This window comes from Trichoderma gamsii, assembly GCF_001481775.2.
Source record: "Trichoderma gamsii strain T6085 chromosome Unknown Scaffold_2.2, whole genome shotgun sequence".
NCBI classification, from domain to species: Eukaryota; Fungi; Ascomycota; class Sordariomycetes; order Hypocreales; family Hypocreaceae; genus Trichoderma; species Trichoderma gamsii.
In genome coordinates, this window is record NW_020171339.1 from 1 (window position 1) to 17,238 (window position 17,238).

A 17,238-nucleotide genomic window follows, 5' to 3' on the forward strand; every position below is an offset into this window, starting at 1 on the left:
GGGGGGGGGTTAGAAAAAGGGAACGCCGGATAAGTAGGCGAAGAACAGGAAGGACAAAGACTTACAGAAAAAGAACTTCTCCATCGGCGTAAACATATACGTTGCAAATGTCACGTCGAATTGAAGCATCTTCTTTTCCATCAGCTTCACAAGGGACGCCATTTTGAACGATAACTAATTTTCTTGGATGATTTAAATGTTTCCGAATGTGATTGCGTCGCAGAGCGGTACGAGTCGTCTCTTTATCTCGATTGATTCTTCCTTCTCGTCGTGTCTGTGGAAGATTGGGTTCGATAGTGTTTGAATGCTGGTTCTCGGTTTCGCTGGTGCAGATGAGAAGAAGGAGAAAAGGAAGAAGAAGAAAAGAGGCGGACTCCGGAAATCGTAAATGGGATGTCGCTATGCAGTGTTTCCGGTCCCCTTGCCCAACCTTGTAGCGCCCGCCCGGTTAGCGGTGCTTCTCCGGTAGCCACTGGCGGATGTTCCCTAAGCCCACTACGGATAGCCCGCCTGTGCTGGGCGCCATTATGGGCTAATCTTGTTGCAACAGGATTATGATCCGCAGCTTCATAACTCAACTCAAATCCTCTACCTATGCTTTGCAGAGCTCTTCGTTGACCAAATGACCATGTCACGCCCCATTAGTTTCTTCGTGAGAACCTTTCCCATCGCACAATCGGCCAGAGCCATCCCGAGCCTTCAATCCTTCAGCACCCTTGGCGCCATTCTCTTGAAAACCCTCCCGCCCCGTCCAAAACCTCCCCCGGATTCCGAAATCGAAGAATCATACCTCAAAGGCAGCGGCCCCGGCGGCCAAAAGATTGTACGTACAGATATACAGAGCATTCTTCAGCTCCAAAAATCTGAGGAAAAGCTTCTTTACAAGGAGAAGCGATATTTACACGGGTCCCTTTGCTAGAATAAAACCAATTCCGCAGTCCAACTCAAGCACATCCCCACCGGCATCGTCGTAAAGTCCCAAGCCACTCGATCACGCAGCCAGAACCGCAAACAAGCTCGAGAGATATTGGCGCAGAAGGTGGATGAATTCGTCAATGGCGACCAGAGCCGCTCAGCCATAGTCGGAGCTTTAAAGAAGAAGAAAGCAGATAGCGCGGCCAAGAAGAGTCGGCGAAAGTACAGGCAACTGGAAGAGGGAGAGGAAGAGGCCGACGCCGAAGTCGCCGCCACCCTCGAAGATAGTCCGGACGAGATTGTTAAACAAACTAGTGACACGGGTAAAGAGACAAGTAATAGTCCCAGCAGTAGTACCACTGCCACCAATAACATCCAACCAGGGCAGGATTCCCAACATAGGCATTCACAATAAAACTGCTTGCCAGAGTCCCTATAAAGAGATCAATCAATGCCTTAGAGACAATTTGCCGGATAGGGCTGTACAATCAGGGTGCATCATGCGTTAAAGATACTGTTATTATCACGAATTCCATTCAACATGTTTCTCTCTAAGACCGGAAAGCAAATAAATATTTGTATCAACCTAAGCTTCTAGCCCCTAGACCCGCGTTACGCATCCAGCCCAGCTGCCATACACAAGCCGTTGTATCCTCATCAGAGAAAAGCCAACGCCCATCTCCTTGACCCTGTCAAAAACTTTTCGTAAATATGAGACTCGATCGCAATACATGCGAGCCCATGGAGACACTGCATGATTTGTCGACTCCATGAGCTTGGCATGAGTGATTGGCGAAGGATGTGAGGTTTTGTCTTTGACCTCGCGTAGCTTCTGAACGGCAGTTAGCAATCTGTAACAAACACCGGTTTCTTTGTTCAAGTCACGTACCTTAGAAGCACTTGCGGTGGACAATGGACGGACCGCTCTCGTCGTACTCCTGCTTGGAGATCCACATCTGCTGGAAGGTTGACAGGGAAGCCAGAATGGAACCACCGATCCAGACGGAGTACTTTCGCTCGGGAGGAGCAATGATCTTGACCTTCATGGAAGAAGGAGCAAGAGCAGTGATCTCCTTCTGCATACGGTCGGAGAGACCGGGGTACATGGTGGTACCACCAGACTAGATTGAGAAATGCATGATTAGCGCTGCTATTCAACCAATTTGTCTCACGCGAAAATCACTTACCATGACAATGTTGCCGTAGAGATCCTTTCGGACGTCGACGTCGCACTTCATGATGGAGTTGAAAGTGGTGACGTGGATACCACCGCTCTCAAGACCAAGAACAGAAGGCTGGAACAGAGCCTCAGGAGCACGGAATCGCTCGTTGCCGATGGTGATGACCTGACCGTCGGGAAGCTCGTAGGACTTCTCCAAGCTGGAGCTCTGAGCAGCGGTCTGGATCTCCTGCTCGAAGTCGAGGGCGACGTAGCAGAGCTTCTCCTTGATATCACGAACGATTTCTCGCTCGGCGGTGGTGGAGAAAGTGTAACCACGCTCAGCCAGGATCTTCATCAGGTAGTCGGTAAGATCACGACCAGCCATGTCAACACGAGCAATGGCGTGAGGCAGAGCGAAACCCTCGTAGATGGGGACAACGTGGGTAACACCATCACCGGAGTCGAGAACGATACCGGTGGTACGACCGGAAGCGTACAGGGACAGAACGGCCTGGATAGAGACGTAGAAGGCGGGAGCGTTGAAGGTCTCGAAGACGATCTGGGTCATCTTCTCACGGTTGGACTTGGGGTTGATGGGGGCCTCGGTGAGCAGGACGGGGTGCTCCTCGGGGGCAACACGCAGCTCATTGTAGAAGGTGTGGTGCCAGATCTTCTCCATGTCGTCCCAGTTGGTGACAACACCGTGCTCGATGGGGTATCTCAGGGTCAGGATACCACGCTTAGACTGAGCCTCATCACCGACGTAGGAGTCCTTCTGACCCATACCAATCATGATACTGGAGGAGGTTCGGTCAGATCCATGCTGCTCAAAACGCGACCACCAAAATTGACGGCGGTCGCACGTGAGTGTTGATTATTGCAACTTACCCATGGTGACGGGGTCTACCGACAATGGAGGCTATTTGGCGGCGTTAGCAAAATGTCAAGCAAAGCGTGCGGTGGCGGCGCGCAAATGCCCAATAGCCCCAAAACGTATAGCTCTGGCGGGCAGTTGCGTGGGAAAGGGAGCAGAAGTGGGGTACTCACGGAAAACAGCTCGGGGAGCGTCATCACCGGCGAAACCGGCCTTGCACATACCGGAACTGCATTGTTGTCAGCTTTTCAAATTCAAAAGAAGCGAAATCACTGCTGTATGATGCAGTTGCAGATGCAATTTGTCGTTCCTCCTGCGTGGCGTGGCTGGCAGGCCGTGACCGTGCCTCCTGAGCCCGCAGAACAGGAGGGACAAGGAGGATATGATGTCGGTGAGACAATGGCGGGGAAGCTTACCCATTGTCGATAACGAGGGCAGCAACTTCTTCTGCAGTGCGGGAAATCCATATGTTAGCCAATATCCTGATATTCACGGCGAGGCATCACGACGACGATTGCTCGATTGGCCTCGGCATCAGGAGGCTGGACGCGGTGTTGCGTGGCAAGGTCGACGTACCTTCCATTGTGACTGATTAAAGGATGAAAACTGTGAAAAGGTGAATGAAGAAACCGAAGAGAGACGAAGAAAGCTCGCGCGATCGCAGGGTCTCGAGAGCTATGAGAACAGAGGACGAAGTGAGGAAATATTAAGGTGACACGCAGGTCGAAAGCTGTCGATTGGGGGGTGCTGTAGAAGAAGTAGAAAGAGTGGAGGGGGAGGAAAGGAGGGAAGTATGTATCTCCGCTGCCACGATGGGCACAGAGTTGTGGGCGGGACAAAGGCCTGGTGGGGCCCGCGTGTGGGAGGCGGCGAACCAGGGCGAGACCGCCTTAGCGCAAAGTACCTCGGCGGTCGGGCTTGGGTACCGCTGCGGCGGCGTGCTTTGTGCGAGGTACCTGGTCGCCGCCCATGGAGTACCGCGCGCGCCCGCCAACCATGCAGCGCTGCCTGCCGCTTTAATGATTGGCTCATGGCGGTGGCTGTTCAGCGCTCTCCTGCTATTGTGCTCCTTTAGGTCTCGTTTAGGTCTCGGCTTTCTCCTTGGGTCCCCTTAGGTCGCTATAGCAAGGCATCTATCAGTGGGGGAGGAGAGGGGCTGAGATCAACGCTATCGTCACCTTGCAAGAAAGCTCCATCCGCACGGTACGAGGCCATGCTCACGTCCATCGCTGGAGCAGTGCGTCCTACGAGCTCGAGAATACATAAATTGGCCGCCTGATTGCAATCACCGGGAGAGCCAGAGGCAACGGATTACTAGTCGAGGCAGCCAGATTCTCAGCGCAATCGGATGTCTCATCGTACGCGTCCCAGTACGCAACCCGCCAAGGCTGAGGCATCCATTCGATGGCAAAAAACGGCTGCCTTGTCCTCACAACTGTCCTCCCTGGATAACACACTCGGTTTCAGCGGTATTACGGAGTGTAAACAGATCTTCCCAGGCCGACGGATGAGCCAGCATGCGATGATGCGTAGAGAGGGGCACTTTTGTGAAGCTCTCCCAGTTGATAGCCCCTCCTTCTCCTAAGCTCGATGACAGCCGCATTATTAAGGGGGTACAATGTGTGGCTGGTAGCAACTGCGGACTTTTGCTGCTGACTACCGCGTCGTACCAACTGCCTGGAAAGATAGAAAACAGGTAGTGCTCTTTCTTCAAGGCTCCCTGATCTTCTCTGCATCAAGAGCCTCCCTCTCCTGACAAACTGTCAAATTGCCTGTGCTCTACGCATGCCCCTGCAACGAGATTCCAAGCCTGATTCCAAGCCTGATTCCAAGCCTGAATCAAGCTTATTGCTGCTAGGCAGAGAGATTACAGCATCTCACACACGCTCAAAGGCAGCAGTATTCCAGTGAATCTCTGAGTTAGGCATCTTGCATTCCAAATCCCCAGATTTATCCGCGCATCGAATGCGTAATACGCCAGTCGCTGAGCATGCACCAGTAAGCAGAGGCGCAGAGGCGCACCAAAAGAAGCTGATGACGGTTCTTAGCCCCCTTTTCGCTATCAAATTTCCCCAGCCAAGCTCATTCGGCCGCGCCAACACATCGATCCAGTTGCGGTTAAAGCCAGTGCCGCCCTAAGCCTTCTGGCCTTGTTCCAGCTGTTCAAAGAATTCGACTCTACTCGGACCATCACGTGAGGCATGTGGATAAGTCTTCTTTCTTTGATATAAACTGTGTAGGGTATCACATAGGTGGTAAAGCCGTTAGCTCTACTATTCTACTTATAGAGGGCGTGCAAAGTCCTAGTCTGATGCTGGATCAAGATCTCCCGGGAGATCCAAAGCTGCATGGCGCGTAGCGCTGCAGACGGCTTGGTCCAGAATGCAGGGCGAGCGAAGCGAGACGAGGCGACACTGTGACAGCTGTGAGACCGTCTTAGCTTCCAGACAACGCGTGGCTTCTGGACTAAGGCTACACCATCCTCCAAGGCTGAATGTTTCTATTTCCATCTGCCTGGATACTCGGAAGCATACCTACTTACCAATGACTTATGCATCACAGCATTACTGTCAGTATCTAGCAGAATCGTCCCATTTCCCTTCAGCCTACGGAGCTCTTTGTTGGACTTTACGCTGCGTTACGTCATTTGTAAGATCCCACCACTTGACGCCAAGAAGAAGGGCTGTATGCAGGAGAACCAGCTGGACTCCAACAGTAGTACAAACTTCAGTCTAAATCGAGGGAAAGTTATACAGCACCCCAGCTGTAGCTCATCATGTCAGCCAGGCTATGTATTAAAATACACAACTGCCAAATGCATTTTAAAGTAGCATTAGCGGCACCAGTAGCAGTAGTAGTAGCCCACGCTATAGCTGGAGTGCTGTATAACAGAATTGGGGTGCCAAATAACCTTTCTCTAACTTAAGTATCAGTTAAGTAAGCAGCATATCATGACAGCCCGGCTACAGGTCGTACTCGTACGGAGCTCGGGGTGCAAAGCCATCGTCTGGGTTCTGAGATGAACAAGTGGGGTTGACATTTTGATACCCGTTTCTTGGATTTGGTCCTGAAAAATGCCAGGCGTCAAAACAATTATCGAAAACTCAAAGGAAAATCGAGAGTCTTTTAGGAGACTTCCTCTCAGAATGATAGCCTTTCAGATTCTCTCTCTTGGAAATTTGATTCATAACCAGTTTAATTAATGAAGCTGATGATAAAGCCCTGGATTCGACTAGAATTAAACCCTGGTAAGGCTGGAAGGGAGTTCTGTGGCACTAGTCCCTTTGCAGACTAAAGCCTTCTTGAAGTTTCCAGAAGCCGCATGAATGCCACAAGCGGAAAACTTGAGATTTGGCGAACATCTTCAATTTCAGATTGCTGCTCCATATCTTGATCCTTTCATCCTCTTCATATTACAGAGATATCCACACATATTCTCGCTAAACCGCCACATAATTTACCATGGGCGACAAGCGACTCAACGACCTCCTGCGATGGAGCGTCGAGAACACCACCACCGGCGAAAATGACCCCTCCACTGAAACCAATGCCCAAGTACCGCCGCCAACAAACCTCACCCCGGAGCTCATGGCCGCGCTCATGGGAGGACCCTCCGATGCCGACCTCATGAAGGGCTCCATGGAGATCATCGGCGACCCCGAGGTTACCCTGGAGAACAAGCTCATCGCCTTCGACAACTTTGAGCAGCTCATTGAGAACCTCGACAACGCCAACAACATTGCCAACCTCAACCTGTGGACCCCGCTGCTCGAGCACCTGGGCAGCAAGGAGAGCGAGCTGCGCAAGATGGCGGCCTGGTGCGTCGGCACCGCTGTTCAGAACAACGAGCGCACCCAAGAGCGCCTGCTGGCGATTGGCGGCGTCACTCCTCTGATTGAGATGGCGCTGAAGGAGGATGAGGCCGAAGACGTCAGGCGCAAGGCAATCTATGCGCTGAGCTCTGCGATTAGAAATTACCAGCCTTCTATGGATCACTGCGCGGACGAATTGAATAAGCGAGGGTTTACTGCAGCCAAGACAGACGCTGCTGATATGGCAGCCGTTGATGTTGTCATCCATGGACTTAGGGAAAAGGTCAAGGCTGCCGCCAATGGGGCTTCGGCGTAAAAATCATGAAAAGTGTTTTGAATAAATTTTACAGGAAAATGAGAAGAAAAACGGACATTTGGGCGGAGTTGAGGCGTTCAGCAAGTATTGGATGGATCAACCGGCAGAGATTGATGAACAGAGGTATCCTACAATATTCATACATTGTGTCTAACGATCATGGCTTTTACGATACACGTTGTTATACATTTTATATATTGCCCCGCAAATTTTATTGCACCCCATGCTCCCAAATCGCCGACGTGATGTTCATCAATGCGTAACCTTTCCGTAGAAAGGGAATCCCAATGCTTCCATGAGCAGCCTGCCTTGCCTATCGGAGGTAGCAGTGGTGTGAATGAAGATATCGCAACCAGGCATCAGCTTAGGAGGATACATCTGTTATTAAACGTTAGTTATGACAGCTACTCGTAAACAAAAATTACACCGGAACTCAATCTCGGGAAACCACTTACATCGTAGTTGAACTCAATCTCGGGAAAGTACGACATCCAGGCAGGGCTCATGCCAAAAGCAATGTTGCCCGCATCGTCGCCGCTGGATGCCTTGATACCGGGCCAATCCTTGATCTTGGGCAGAACCAACGTCACCAGCTTATCGACAAAGTCGTATGCCGCAGCGCCGCGCAGGGTGGTCTTGGCACCCGCCTTTGATCCCTTTCGGACGCCCCAGTGGATGACGTTGTGCTTCACGGTCGTGACATCGGGAAACTGGCCGCTGATAGCCTGGACAACGGCTCGAGCCACATGAAGATACTCCTTGTTGTCGGCGGCCAGAGGAGCATAGGAGTTGATGGTGACAGCCTCGATCTCAGGAATGTTATGCCAGGAGATGTCTCGCTCTAATATTCCCAGTCTTGACGAGCCTCCACCTCTTGGTCCTCTGCTCGGTCGGTTCTTGTGGTATGGAGAAGATCCGTCCCATTGGCGCAAATTTCCCTTTTGCGATTCGACTGGTACTGTCCCAGGAGGGGTATGGTTGTATGTGAGGGTCATGAGGTCAGGCGCAATGGTGCTGTCATATGTGTGCTTCAAGCGAGGGAAGCTGAACGGTCCAGGAACGAAGTCACGAGCAGTCGGTTCGGACGAGGGTGGTGCCTGGACTGGGTGCAGAGGGCCTCGGTTGTATTTGGGAGGATGATATTGGTATCTAGGATTCTTACTATTAGCGAAGCTTTTGCAGAATGCGTCTGCAAAAGGCAGCAACGTACCGGTTACCAGGGAGCCTTCGTTCTGTTTGGCCTTGTTGCTGGGACTCTTCGAAAGCTTTAAGGACATCTTTACTAGGCTGCGGTGTCGAAAATGAAGAGGTTGACTCGATATCGGCGATGCTGTCCGGCTTCACGGTCGCATTCTGTGCCGCTCTGGTCGAGGCAAACCCTCTTGCGCATAGCGGAGCGGACTGATGAATTGGCAATTTTTGCCTCAAGGATTTTGCCAGGCGAACGCCTTCTCGGGAAGCCGCCATTGTCAAGCCCAAAGCAAAAGGCCTCAATGCCTCGTCGTAGGAAGTTTCTCGATCTCCCCACCACTTTACTTCGAGACAACGGGAATTTTCCAATTGCTAACCTCTGCTAAGGCACTAGCCACAGGCTAATCCCGGCCAGGGTTGGCGCCACATTGCGACCGGAAAACGTGTGGCGGTGCAGATGCACCTCGGCCCGTACTCCGAACTGAACGAGCCCTCGGGTCCGATGGACAGGCCGTTTCACAGAGGAGAGGCTACAGATTTGGCCAAGAACATTTGAAAATTGATCAATTTTGTCAATTTTCAGCTACTATAGGTGGTTGTTCTCAAGAATAGACCTGAGCTCTTGTCTTGCCAAAAGCTATGCGTTGAAAAATATAGCACTGTATGAAACTGCCAAGGGTGCCGGCGTGTAAGTCGCCATTGCAGCTCGTTTTCTATCCTATGAATGCTCTCTCTAACTAAGATTATCTACAACTTGCGTCAGAGTATAAAATCCATGATGAATGAAAACCTGGCAGATCGTGAACTATGGGACTTGCCCAAGACGTATGCATGATTCCATCTAGGCATTTCAGTGGCCCCCTTTAGATCCTATTCAGCCTAAGCCACCTTACCTCACTTTAGGTACCTACTTTATTTTTGCAGATCCGACGCCTTTTCGTCACGCCATAGGGATAAGAAAAGCCGCTGATGCTAATTTAAGCACAACAATAGACGCTGCGGCTGCTCGGTAGTTGAAAATGGCAGCTACCAGATGCTACTTCAAGATAACTTCGTACGAAAGCATTCAATGTTCCTTCATTCGGCACGCCTCTTGGGGGGCTTAACGCCTGTTATTGAGTAGCTTGGATGAAATGACGTTGTTTGCATTTTGCCAATCTCGTCCCAGAGCTCAGTGAATCCGGAAAAGGCTCGTGACGAGGGTAGCTCGACTAGAGTAGCAAAAAGATCCGCTCTCATTGTTAGTAAATAATACTATAGAGAATGTCTTAGCATCTATGTGACCCGTAAGCTCGGGTCCTCGTCTGTCACGTTCCCCGCCAGTTCCGCCCAGGACTGGAGAGAGGTTTGTCTTGACTCTATGTCGGTAACATGACTGCGAGGAGTGGAGATTAGCAAGCCGCTTAGATGTTCGAAAAACGCTGTCGAAGGGGCCAGAAATCGCCTGCCTTGGGTAGTCGCCATAGAATTACGTAGGGCATTCGTACGTAGGCCACGAGGCCGCAGGGAAAAAGTCAGGTTTGCGAGGCACGAGAACTGCAGGTTAGTAAAAGGCCGCCTTAGCACCGCGCAGGGACTGTATACTAGCTACATAGCACAGAGTAAACAACAGCTTGGGCCTCTGTGGGATTCCGAACGCAAAGTCAAGGCAGCCGCATTCACGGGCCCGGCTCTGAGGCGAAGCCCGATGGTGTTGCCCGCCGTATAGTGCAGGGCGCAGTTGATTGGCGATGGGAGCTGGAAGCGCCAAAGGGTCCCTGCGGATCCAGCTGCGATGCGATGGGTACCAGCCTCAACAAAACGCCGTCAGCCGCTGCGATCTCATGTAAATCTCTCAATGGCACCGCGACAGGATCGATGGCATGTCGCAAGGTGCCACCTCAGCGCAGTATCATGCCGCGCTATAGCGCTGTCTAGTCGCTGCTATCGCCCCTACAGCCCACTACAGGGCCCTGGCAGCATATGATCCACCCGAATGTCCCGCCCCCGCCACTGTAACATCAGGCCAACACGAAGCACTAGCTTTAGCACTCGCTTCATGTTCTTATTTGAACCTGGAACCGCTCGAGGGTCCATTAGTTGCGCGACACAACATCTCCTTCCTGCCACCTCGTCACCCCGTCCGGCTGCGCCCTTTGCGAAGCTCAGTTCTCGAAGCGCCTCTTCGCCTTTACTTTCTCCTCTATCCAGCCGCGCCCTGTTCTCGGCGACGCACCGACGCCTGCGGCGCAGCATTTCCTCTCGAGCTATACCGGCCGTTTCAAATTTCGCCAGACAAGTAGCCGATACCTCGAATTAAGCCTTACGCCAACAAAAGGACGAGAGAAAAGAGAAGGGCATATATATACGATAAGATAAAATTAATTGCAGCAAACATATTGTGCCGATTCAGCTCCACCAGCGCCGCGTCGAGAGTCGTCTCGCCCTATGATGGGGGCGTACCGTACGCCTCTTCTCTCGCTCCACGCCGCGAGAGTCTGTTTTCCACCTCCTCCACTTCCTCGAGACAAAGCCCGTCATAGCGGTCAATCATGAAGGAATTTCCCAGGAAGTTCCTTAGCCTGCGCGACAAGAGCGGCGAGCACCATCGTAGCAAGTCTGCCCCTCCTGCAAACAAGGTAAACCACTACTCCTCCAGCATCTCAATTCCCCATACTTGTCATTGAAAATGGGCCGTCATGGCGCCCGTACCCAAACCCCCCAGAGAGAAACGGTCATGGCTGACCAGTATCCTTTCTCGCTGGCAGGCACGTCCTCTCACAACTGACACGTTTCGGTCTTTATTCAAGCCTGACCATTCAAGACAGGCCAACCAAAATGAAGCGGAAGCCGCTAAAGAAGCCGCCAAGGTGCGCTGCTTTATGGCAGTCCCAATTTCTCATCAAACAAATGTTAACCAATGAGTAGATTGAGGATATCCAGCGACGCTTAGACGCACTCAACATTACCAATATCACCGTCGAGCACATCCAAGACATCTTGGTCACCAAATATGCAAATGGCGATCCCCAGCGTACTACAGAATTCATCGATCTCGAGCAAAAATCTACTTCTGGTGTTATTCTACCCTATGACCCCAGCGTCCATATGGTTGGTGCCGAGAACCGCAGCGCTGTCACCTGTTACATAGATGCTCTACTCTTCGCTATGTTCTCTAAGCTCGACGCTTTCGAATGCATGCTCAAGAACCAATTCCCGGCAGATGATCCCAGGAATAGGCTAGTTACGCTGCTACGTATATGGGTCAACATGCTACGAACAGGCAGACTCATCCGCACAGACTTGGTGAGCAACCAAACATCTCGAGAACTCGGTCAAGTTACTAACTTGCGTAGACTAAATTAATACAAGACACCATGGCTGAATGCGGCTGGCTGGACGCTCGTCTCTTGGAGCAACAGGATACCTCAGAAGCCTTTGCTTTTCTTACGGAAAAGCTAGAATTACCTCTCCTTTCGCTACAAGTTGATCTCTTCCACCAAGGGAGACATGACGACGATGACCACAAAGTTGTCTACGAGAGGCTACTAAACCTAGCAGTGCCGTCAGATACTGATGGAAACGGCATTAAGCTAGAAGATTGCCTAGAAGAGTATTTCAATACTCAGGTCGACGTGCTCAGAGATAGCGAAGAAGCAAAGAAATCGATAGCAGAGGACGGCAGTCCAGGCGCGGTTCCTACATTATCAATCCCGAACCAAATTCGGCTGATTAGGGACGAAGAAAGCGTCTCAACGCCCACAGCCATCTCATCATCTCCAATTGATATGTCACCACTGACTCCGCGGGCGGATCCCTTGTTGGAAAAAGACGAAGACAAAGAAGAGACCTCTCTATCAGAACAAGTCAATGGCACGAGCCAAAACGATGTTCCCACAGAGACTCCGCAATCGCCCAGCGCTCCCATTGACACTCCGCAATCACCCAGCGTATTGAGCGCAGGAGACAGCGCAGGCAATGCGAGCGATCGCGCTGCAGGATCTTCTTCTCGGATGACAATCAGACATAGGTCAGCCAGCGTCATCCAGCGGGTAATGCTCGACAATGGGGGACGCCCAACGAGTTCCGAAACCAGCACCCTTCGCAAGAGGCTCAGTGGGAAAGGATCAACTGTAGTCAAGGCGGTTACAATACCTGCCTGGCAGTTCTTCCGACTAATTCGTATGTATACAATCCTTGTTAGTCACCACATCCTTTCAACTAATGTTGTGCACAGCTTGGCATGCGGTTAATAGTACAGAGCCCCGAAACGATGTCGAAGTGGCAATGAATTTTGATCAGCGCCCTGTGGTAGGCATCTGCTTAAAGCGGTATGCTATGACCGAGTCTGGCCAGCCAAAGCGTCTGAATACGTATATCGATATTCCAGAGAGCATGCGACTTCCACATTTTATGCTTGCGGATGGACCCAACATTGAAGAGGAGATCAATGGATTAGCAACGGAATATAAGCTCGTCCTGCAATCCATCGTCTGCCACCGAGGCGATTCATTGCAAAGCGGCCACTACATTTCCTTTGCGAGAGTCGCCCCTAAACTCCTCACGGATAACAGAAGGCATGATTTCGATCCGCCTCCGGATTATGAGGAAGCGCAGTGGGTGAAGTTTGATGATCTGGATATCGCCAACAGAGTCAGCTTCGTCGACAATATTAAGGAATCATTAAAGGTCGAGATGCCATATCTGTTGTTCTACCAGATCGTGCCCATGGTCGATGCTTCGGAGAGCACAGACAACGGGCGGCCTCCATCCTATGACGAATCGAAGAAGAGTCTGGAGATTCAGAACTCTGCGACTAGCGAAGAAACGCCAGGTAGCTCAACGCATGTGTTGGCAGCGCACCACGAACACCAAGCTTCAGCTTCGACCGGTCGCTTGGGGCAAAGCAAGCCTCCTAGCATCAGACTTTCCGCCGAGGTCGAGCGACCCTCGCGTAAGTGGCTAGAAGGTATTAGTCTCAACTTTGGAGGGTCGTACGTGGAATCTGTGATTTCACGTCGCCAGAGCGAGGCGCTCACGGACTCTACTGCCCATACGCCATCCGTTACGCCAGATCCGCAATCACCTGCCGTGACACCGGCTGATGAACCGACGTCGTCTCGATTGTCACGCGCTGCGTCACGCTTCAACCTGAATAAGCAGAGCCGCCCAGCTAGTCAATCGGGCGAAGGCCGTATCAGCCTTAACCTCAGTCGCTTTGGAGGATTGATCAAGACCAGCAAGGAGCCGCTACCTGAGCCACCGGTGCTGAATATTGCATCTTCCACCTCGATAGGCCAAGCAACTGCCAGCCCTCAACCAATTTCCCCATCAATGTCGTCAGAAAAACAGTTACACCACCCCCCTGGTACTGAAAAGTCGGATAGAAATGAGAAGGCCGAAAAGCATGACAAGAATGACAAAATAGAGAAGGCGGAAAAGCACAAGCATAAAAGGAAAAAGTCTAAAGAGAAGAATGAAAAGCAGAAATCGGGAGATCAACCCGAGCGGGAGTGCGTCGTTATGTGATGAGCGAGCTCTCACAGTTTTAGATGGTAGCCGAATGGCTTATGATAGCATTATGGGACGGGCAAAATATGGTAGGATGGCAAGCGCTTCTCCTTTTTTTTCTTTTGTTTCTTAAACTTGGATACATCTTTTTTTTCTTCCAAAGACAGAAAAAGATCATCGTCATGGTGTTAAAGAATCCTGGAATGATAGTGTTGGAATGCATGATTATCGGATGGCTGGGAGTCTTTACGATTACTTGCCTGTGCCGATAGATTGAAAAGAGAAGAGAAAGAAACAGTTTATATATAATGATACCACGGCGTTGGTGGAATGAGAATTTCATTTTTCTTGTGTGATTTTCTAGGAGTTCTATACTGATCCAGACGCATTTTTAAATATACATCTTAGGAGCAGCAATGAATGTCCCTCATTTTCTTTAAACGGTGACCTACCACAAATCATATCGTACTCCCTTTCACAGTGAATGTTTTCTTTTCTTGTCATTTAGTACATTCAATTCATCATCTCTCTATCTCTCTTGTACATTCAGCATGAAAAGCAAGTCATGTAAAACTTGGACCCCTTTTAGCCAACATGCCGTACTTGGCAAAATAACTCCCTTTCCGCCTCCTTCCACCCACCTCCCCTTTTTTAGTTCTCGTGTACACATGCCTCCCTACAACAGAATCCCATCCCATCCAAAAGATAAGAAAAAAATAAAATAAAAAATCGACGGACATTCCCAAATGCTTTACATACCGCCCATTTCCCGCCCGAGCCCACTGCACGAATGCGCCGGTCTCGGGAAAAAAAGTTGTAATATACACAGGGAGGCAGAGAAATAACCATGAATCAAGATTCCAGATCTAAGAATAGATTTGCAAATAATCTTGGGCCATGACAATTCTCTCTCCCCTAAAAGGATTGGAGAGTCACCGTCATAAAACTGCCACATACAAGCTCCCCTTCCCATTCTTCACACATAGGCGTTGAAGAATCCCCCCTATAAGAAAGGTTTCAAAGAATGGGGAATTTTCTTCTTTTCTTCTTTTCTTCTTTTCTTCGATTTCCATCCCTTCTCCCGTTGTTATGTAGAGGAGTATGAGCCGGGACCCAAAAAGAAACGATATTCATCATCGTATGTATGGCGAACAAAATTTTTTGCTTTTCGTAATTTCCTCCTGCTTTTTCTTTTCTTCTTCTTTTTTTTTCCAATCAGAGAGTCGTGAGTGAGGCGGAGAAGAGATGAATAATTGTCCCTCTGTTGGCCAGCGGTCCTACTACATTAGTCGTCTATCAATCGAGATCCGATTATGGATTCGGTGATGCGCTGGGAGTTTCCTGTCGTGGCTTTTTTAGAATGGAATGTTGGGAGGAGCCTGGCTGCCCAGAGCCTCCTGCTGGTCTTGGAGCTCTTCGGGGGCAGCCTCAATTGAGACACCGAGGCCAAGCTTGGCTTGTTGCTAAACGAACAGTTAGTCTCAAATATATGGTGTCGCTTGTAAATATGGCACACATACCGTAAAGTGGTCAATATCGGCAGCAAAGGTCATCATGACGGGCGGAGCGACACGCTTCTCCAGCAGGCAGCTCAGCTTACCCTTGGAGTCAACCTGGGCTCGGAAAGTGGACATGCGGAAATCGTATTTGGCACCAATGGTGGTGACGCCCTCTTTTTGCAGGCCACCACCCATCAGACCACCAGGAGAGGGAACGAGACCGAGGCTCAGATCAACACCAGCTTGAACCTTGTCAGACAGCTTTCGCCAGTATGAAGCACTAACGGTTCCCATAGCAGCTTGCAATTGAGCAGTGGCGACCCAGTCAGCGGCCTTGTATCGAGCGCAGTAAGAGACGGCACATTCAGGACCTTGAGTCAGAGCAGGGCGTTGCCAGAGGGTTTCCAGACCGAGAGCGAGCTTAGGAGTAATGGATTGAAGGTAGCTTCCAATGTAGATGCCAGTCATGCCGCCTTCGAGGAAAGAGGGATTGAGCATCTTGAGAGATGCGCTGAAGTCATTGCCAGTATACTCGTGCTCGAACTGGGCCATGTCCTGGCCACCGGGAGAGATGGACAGCTGTGACTTGGAGACCAGCTTATCGGTCCATCGGTAGTTGAAGCGGCCGGAGAGAGAGCCCTCGTTATCAACGTTGCCTTGGCAAAAGACCTGGAGTTGAATTTGGAGTTAGTTATCAAGGCGGTACAGCGGCCCATGCGCGGATCCCAATGCGCTGCTGCTTACCTTGCCGGTGCCGTACATGGCAGCGAAGGTGTACGGGTTGATGCGTTCACCCATTGCAAACTGGTGCGACACCTGGAACAGCGGCGCCATGCTGAAGATCTTTGTCAGGTCGGCACGGATGCCGGTGAACATGTAGTTGTTGAGGAAGACATCGCGCTGGACTTCCTTGGACAGCGCCTCGATTGTGCCAGGGTTGCTCAGGCCGAGCTTTGCTCTCCGCTCGGAGAAGTAGTTGACGGCATCTCCTATTGTAGCGGCGATGGGGTTGGAGAAGACGAGGGACCGCAGTGTATCCACGGGGGTGGCCATGATGGCGGTGTTCTGTGGTGGCTCTGGAGCCGAGCCGGTGATGAACGACGACGAAATCGAGTCGCCTCGCTGCGCCGGTAAGAGGTGTGAAGAGGTTGTTGGTGTATCAAGGATCATTCAAGGCCTCACGCAAGCCTCGGCTGTGGATGTTTGCTGCTCTGCCCCAAGAAGCGCAGTGTCAAGCTCCGAAGCGGCTATAATGGGATGGAGTTGCTGAGAATAATTTTCAACCGACCCAGTTTGTCAGTAGCCTGCGGGAGCTGCACGAGCCACTTTTTGTGAGTGACGCTGCCAACTTGAGACTTTCAGCCTTTTTTTCAGCGGCGGGAGTGCGATAATCCGGAGCCGATGGCCGCGGGGCTTGTGGCTGAAGGTGCCTTTGTACCGGCGACTTGCAATTGGGATGGAAATTCCTGGATTTTGTATTACAATATAATTCTGTGAAAAAGAAAGTAATATTGTTTACTATCATTGGTGTGCCAACTATCTTAATGAATATACGACTTTCACGTCCAAAGCACTCGATTTTTTTGGGAGCAGCCCAGCAACATGACATGGATTCCATAAGAACCTGGAAGATGGTTGATGGTGGGGCAGGTTCCGAGAACTTGATCAGCCATTGCTGCGACGTACCGAAGTGCTACACATGCTGCAGGCAGTACCTCTGCTCGCTCTAGCATTTCTCTTCGGCTAGTTCTCGATACTTGTACGCTTCCCGTGCTGCGTCCCTCCGTTCTTGCCCGTAGCGCAGCTCCCCTTGCATGAACGGCCTCTTCATTTTGCATCCGTCATTCTCAGCACCTAGAACCGAATATATCCGTCCCTAGGGCTCGCCGGGGTGTCAAACGCGACCCTCAGCTACTCCATCTTCTTGGACCAGCTCTATTATTATCGGGGCCTCTGCTGGACAGTCCAGGTCGACAGCC

The 17,238-nt window shown here is 50.9% G+C and overlaps 7 protein-coding genes across 7 annotated transcripts; 3 read left to right on the forward strand and 4 right to left on the reverse strand.

Moving 5' to 3' along the window:
* Positions 1-9: 9 nt before the first annotated feature.
* Positions 10-162, reverse strand: TGAM01_v200551 (hypothetical protein; the record flags this gene model as incomplete). Its single annotated transcript, XM_018808160.1, has 1 exon — positions 10-162. The coding sequence occupies one exon, from the start codon at positions 160-162 to the stop codon at positions 10-12; it is 153 nt and encodes a 50-aa protein (XP_018658560.1).
* Positions 163-628: 466 nt separating this feature from the next.
* TGAM01_v200552 (peptidyl-tRNA hydrolase domain-containing protein) lies at positions 629-1,330 on the forward strand (the record flags this gene model as incomplete). The annotated part of the gene is made up of 2 exons (XM_018808161.1): positions 629-823; positions 920-1,330. The coding sequence occupies 2 exons, from the start codon at positions 629-631 to the stop codon at positions 1,328-1,330; spliced, it is 606 nt and encodes a 201-aa protein (XP_018658561.1).
* Positions 1,331-3,020: 1,690 nt separating this feature from the next.
* On the reverse strand, positions 3,021-3,534 carry TGAM01_v200553 (actin; the record flags this gene model as incomplete). Its single annotated transcript, XM_018808162.2, has 3 exons — positions 3,021-3,180; positions 3,368-3,398; positions 3,528-3,534. The coding sequence occupies 3 exons, from the start codon at positions 3,532-3,534 to the stop codon at positions 3,021-3,023; spliced, it is 198 nt and encodes a 65-aa protein (XP_018658562.2).
* Positions 3,535-6,413: 2,879 nt separating this feature from the next.
* TGAM01_v200555 (hypothetical protein) lies at positions 6,414-7,079 on the forward strand (the record flags this gene model as incomplete). The annotated part of the gene is made up of 1 exon (XM_018808163.1): positions 6,414-7,079. The coding sequence occupies one exon, from the start codon at positions 6,414-6,416 to the stop codon at positions 7,077-7,079; it is 666 nt and encodes a 221-aa protein (XP_018658563.1).
* A 252-nt stretch (positions 7,080-7,331) lies between these two features.
* On the reverse strand, positions 7,332-8,546 carry TGAM01_v200554 (hypothetical protein; the record flags this gene model as incomplete). The annotated part of the gene is made up of 3 exons (XM_018808164.1): positions 7,332-7,457; positions 7,535-8,228; positions 8,290-8,546. 3 exons carry the CDS (start codon positions 8,544-8,546, stop codon positions 7,332-7,334), a joined length of 1,077 nt encoding a protein of 358 aa, XP_018658564.1.
* Positions 8,547-10,948: 2,402 nt separating this feature from the next.
* Positions 10,949-13,778, forward strand: TGAM01_v200556 (hypothetical protein; the record flags this gene model as incomplete). Its single annotated transcript, XM_018808165.2, has 4 exons — positions 10,949-11,119; positions 11,178-11,555; positions 11,606-12,431; positions 12,487-13,778. The coding sequence occupies 4 exons, from the start codon at positions 10,949-10,951 to the stop codon at positions 13,776-13,778; spliced, it is 2,667 nt and encodes an 888-aa protein (XP_018658565.1).
* Positions 13,779-15,115: 1,337 nt separating this feature from the next.
* TGAM01_v200557 (mitochondrial import receptor subunit TOM40) lies at positions 15,116-16,312 on the reverse strand (the record flags this gene model as incomplete). The annotated part of the gene is made up of 3 exons (XM_018808166.1): positions 15,116-15,223; positions 15,281-15,928; positions 16,004-16,312. The coding sequence occupies 3 exons, from the start codon at positions 16,310-16,312 to the stop codon at positions 15,116-15,118; spliced, it is 1,065 nt and encodes a 354-aa protein (XP_018658566.1).
* Positions 16,313-17,238: the final 926 nt, after the last annotated feature.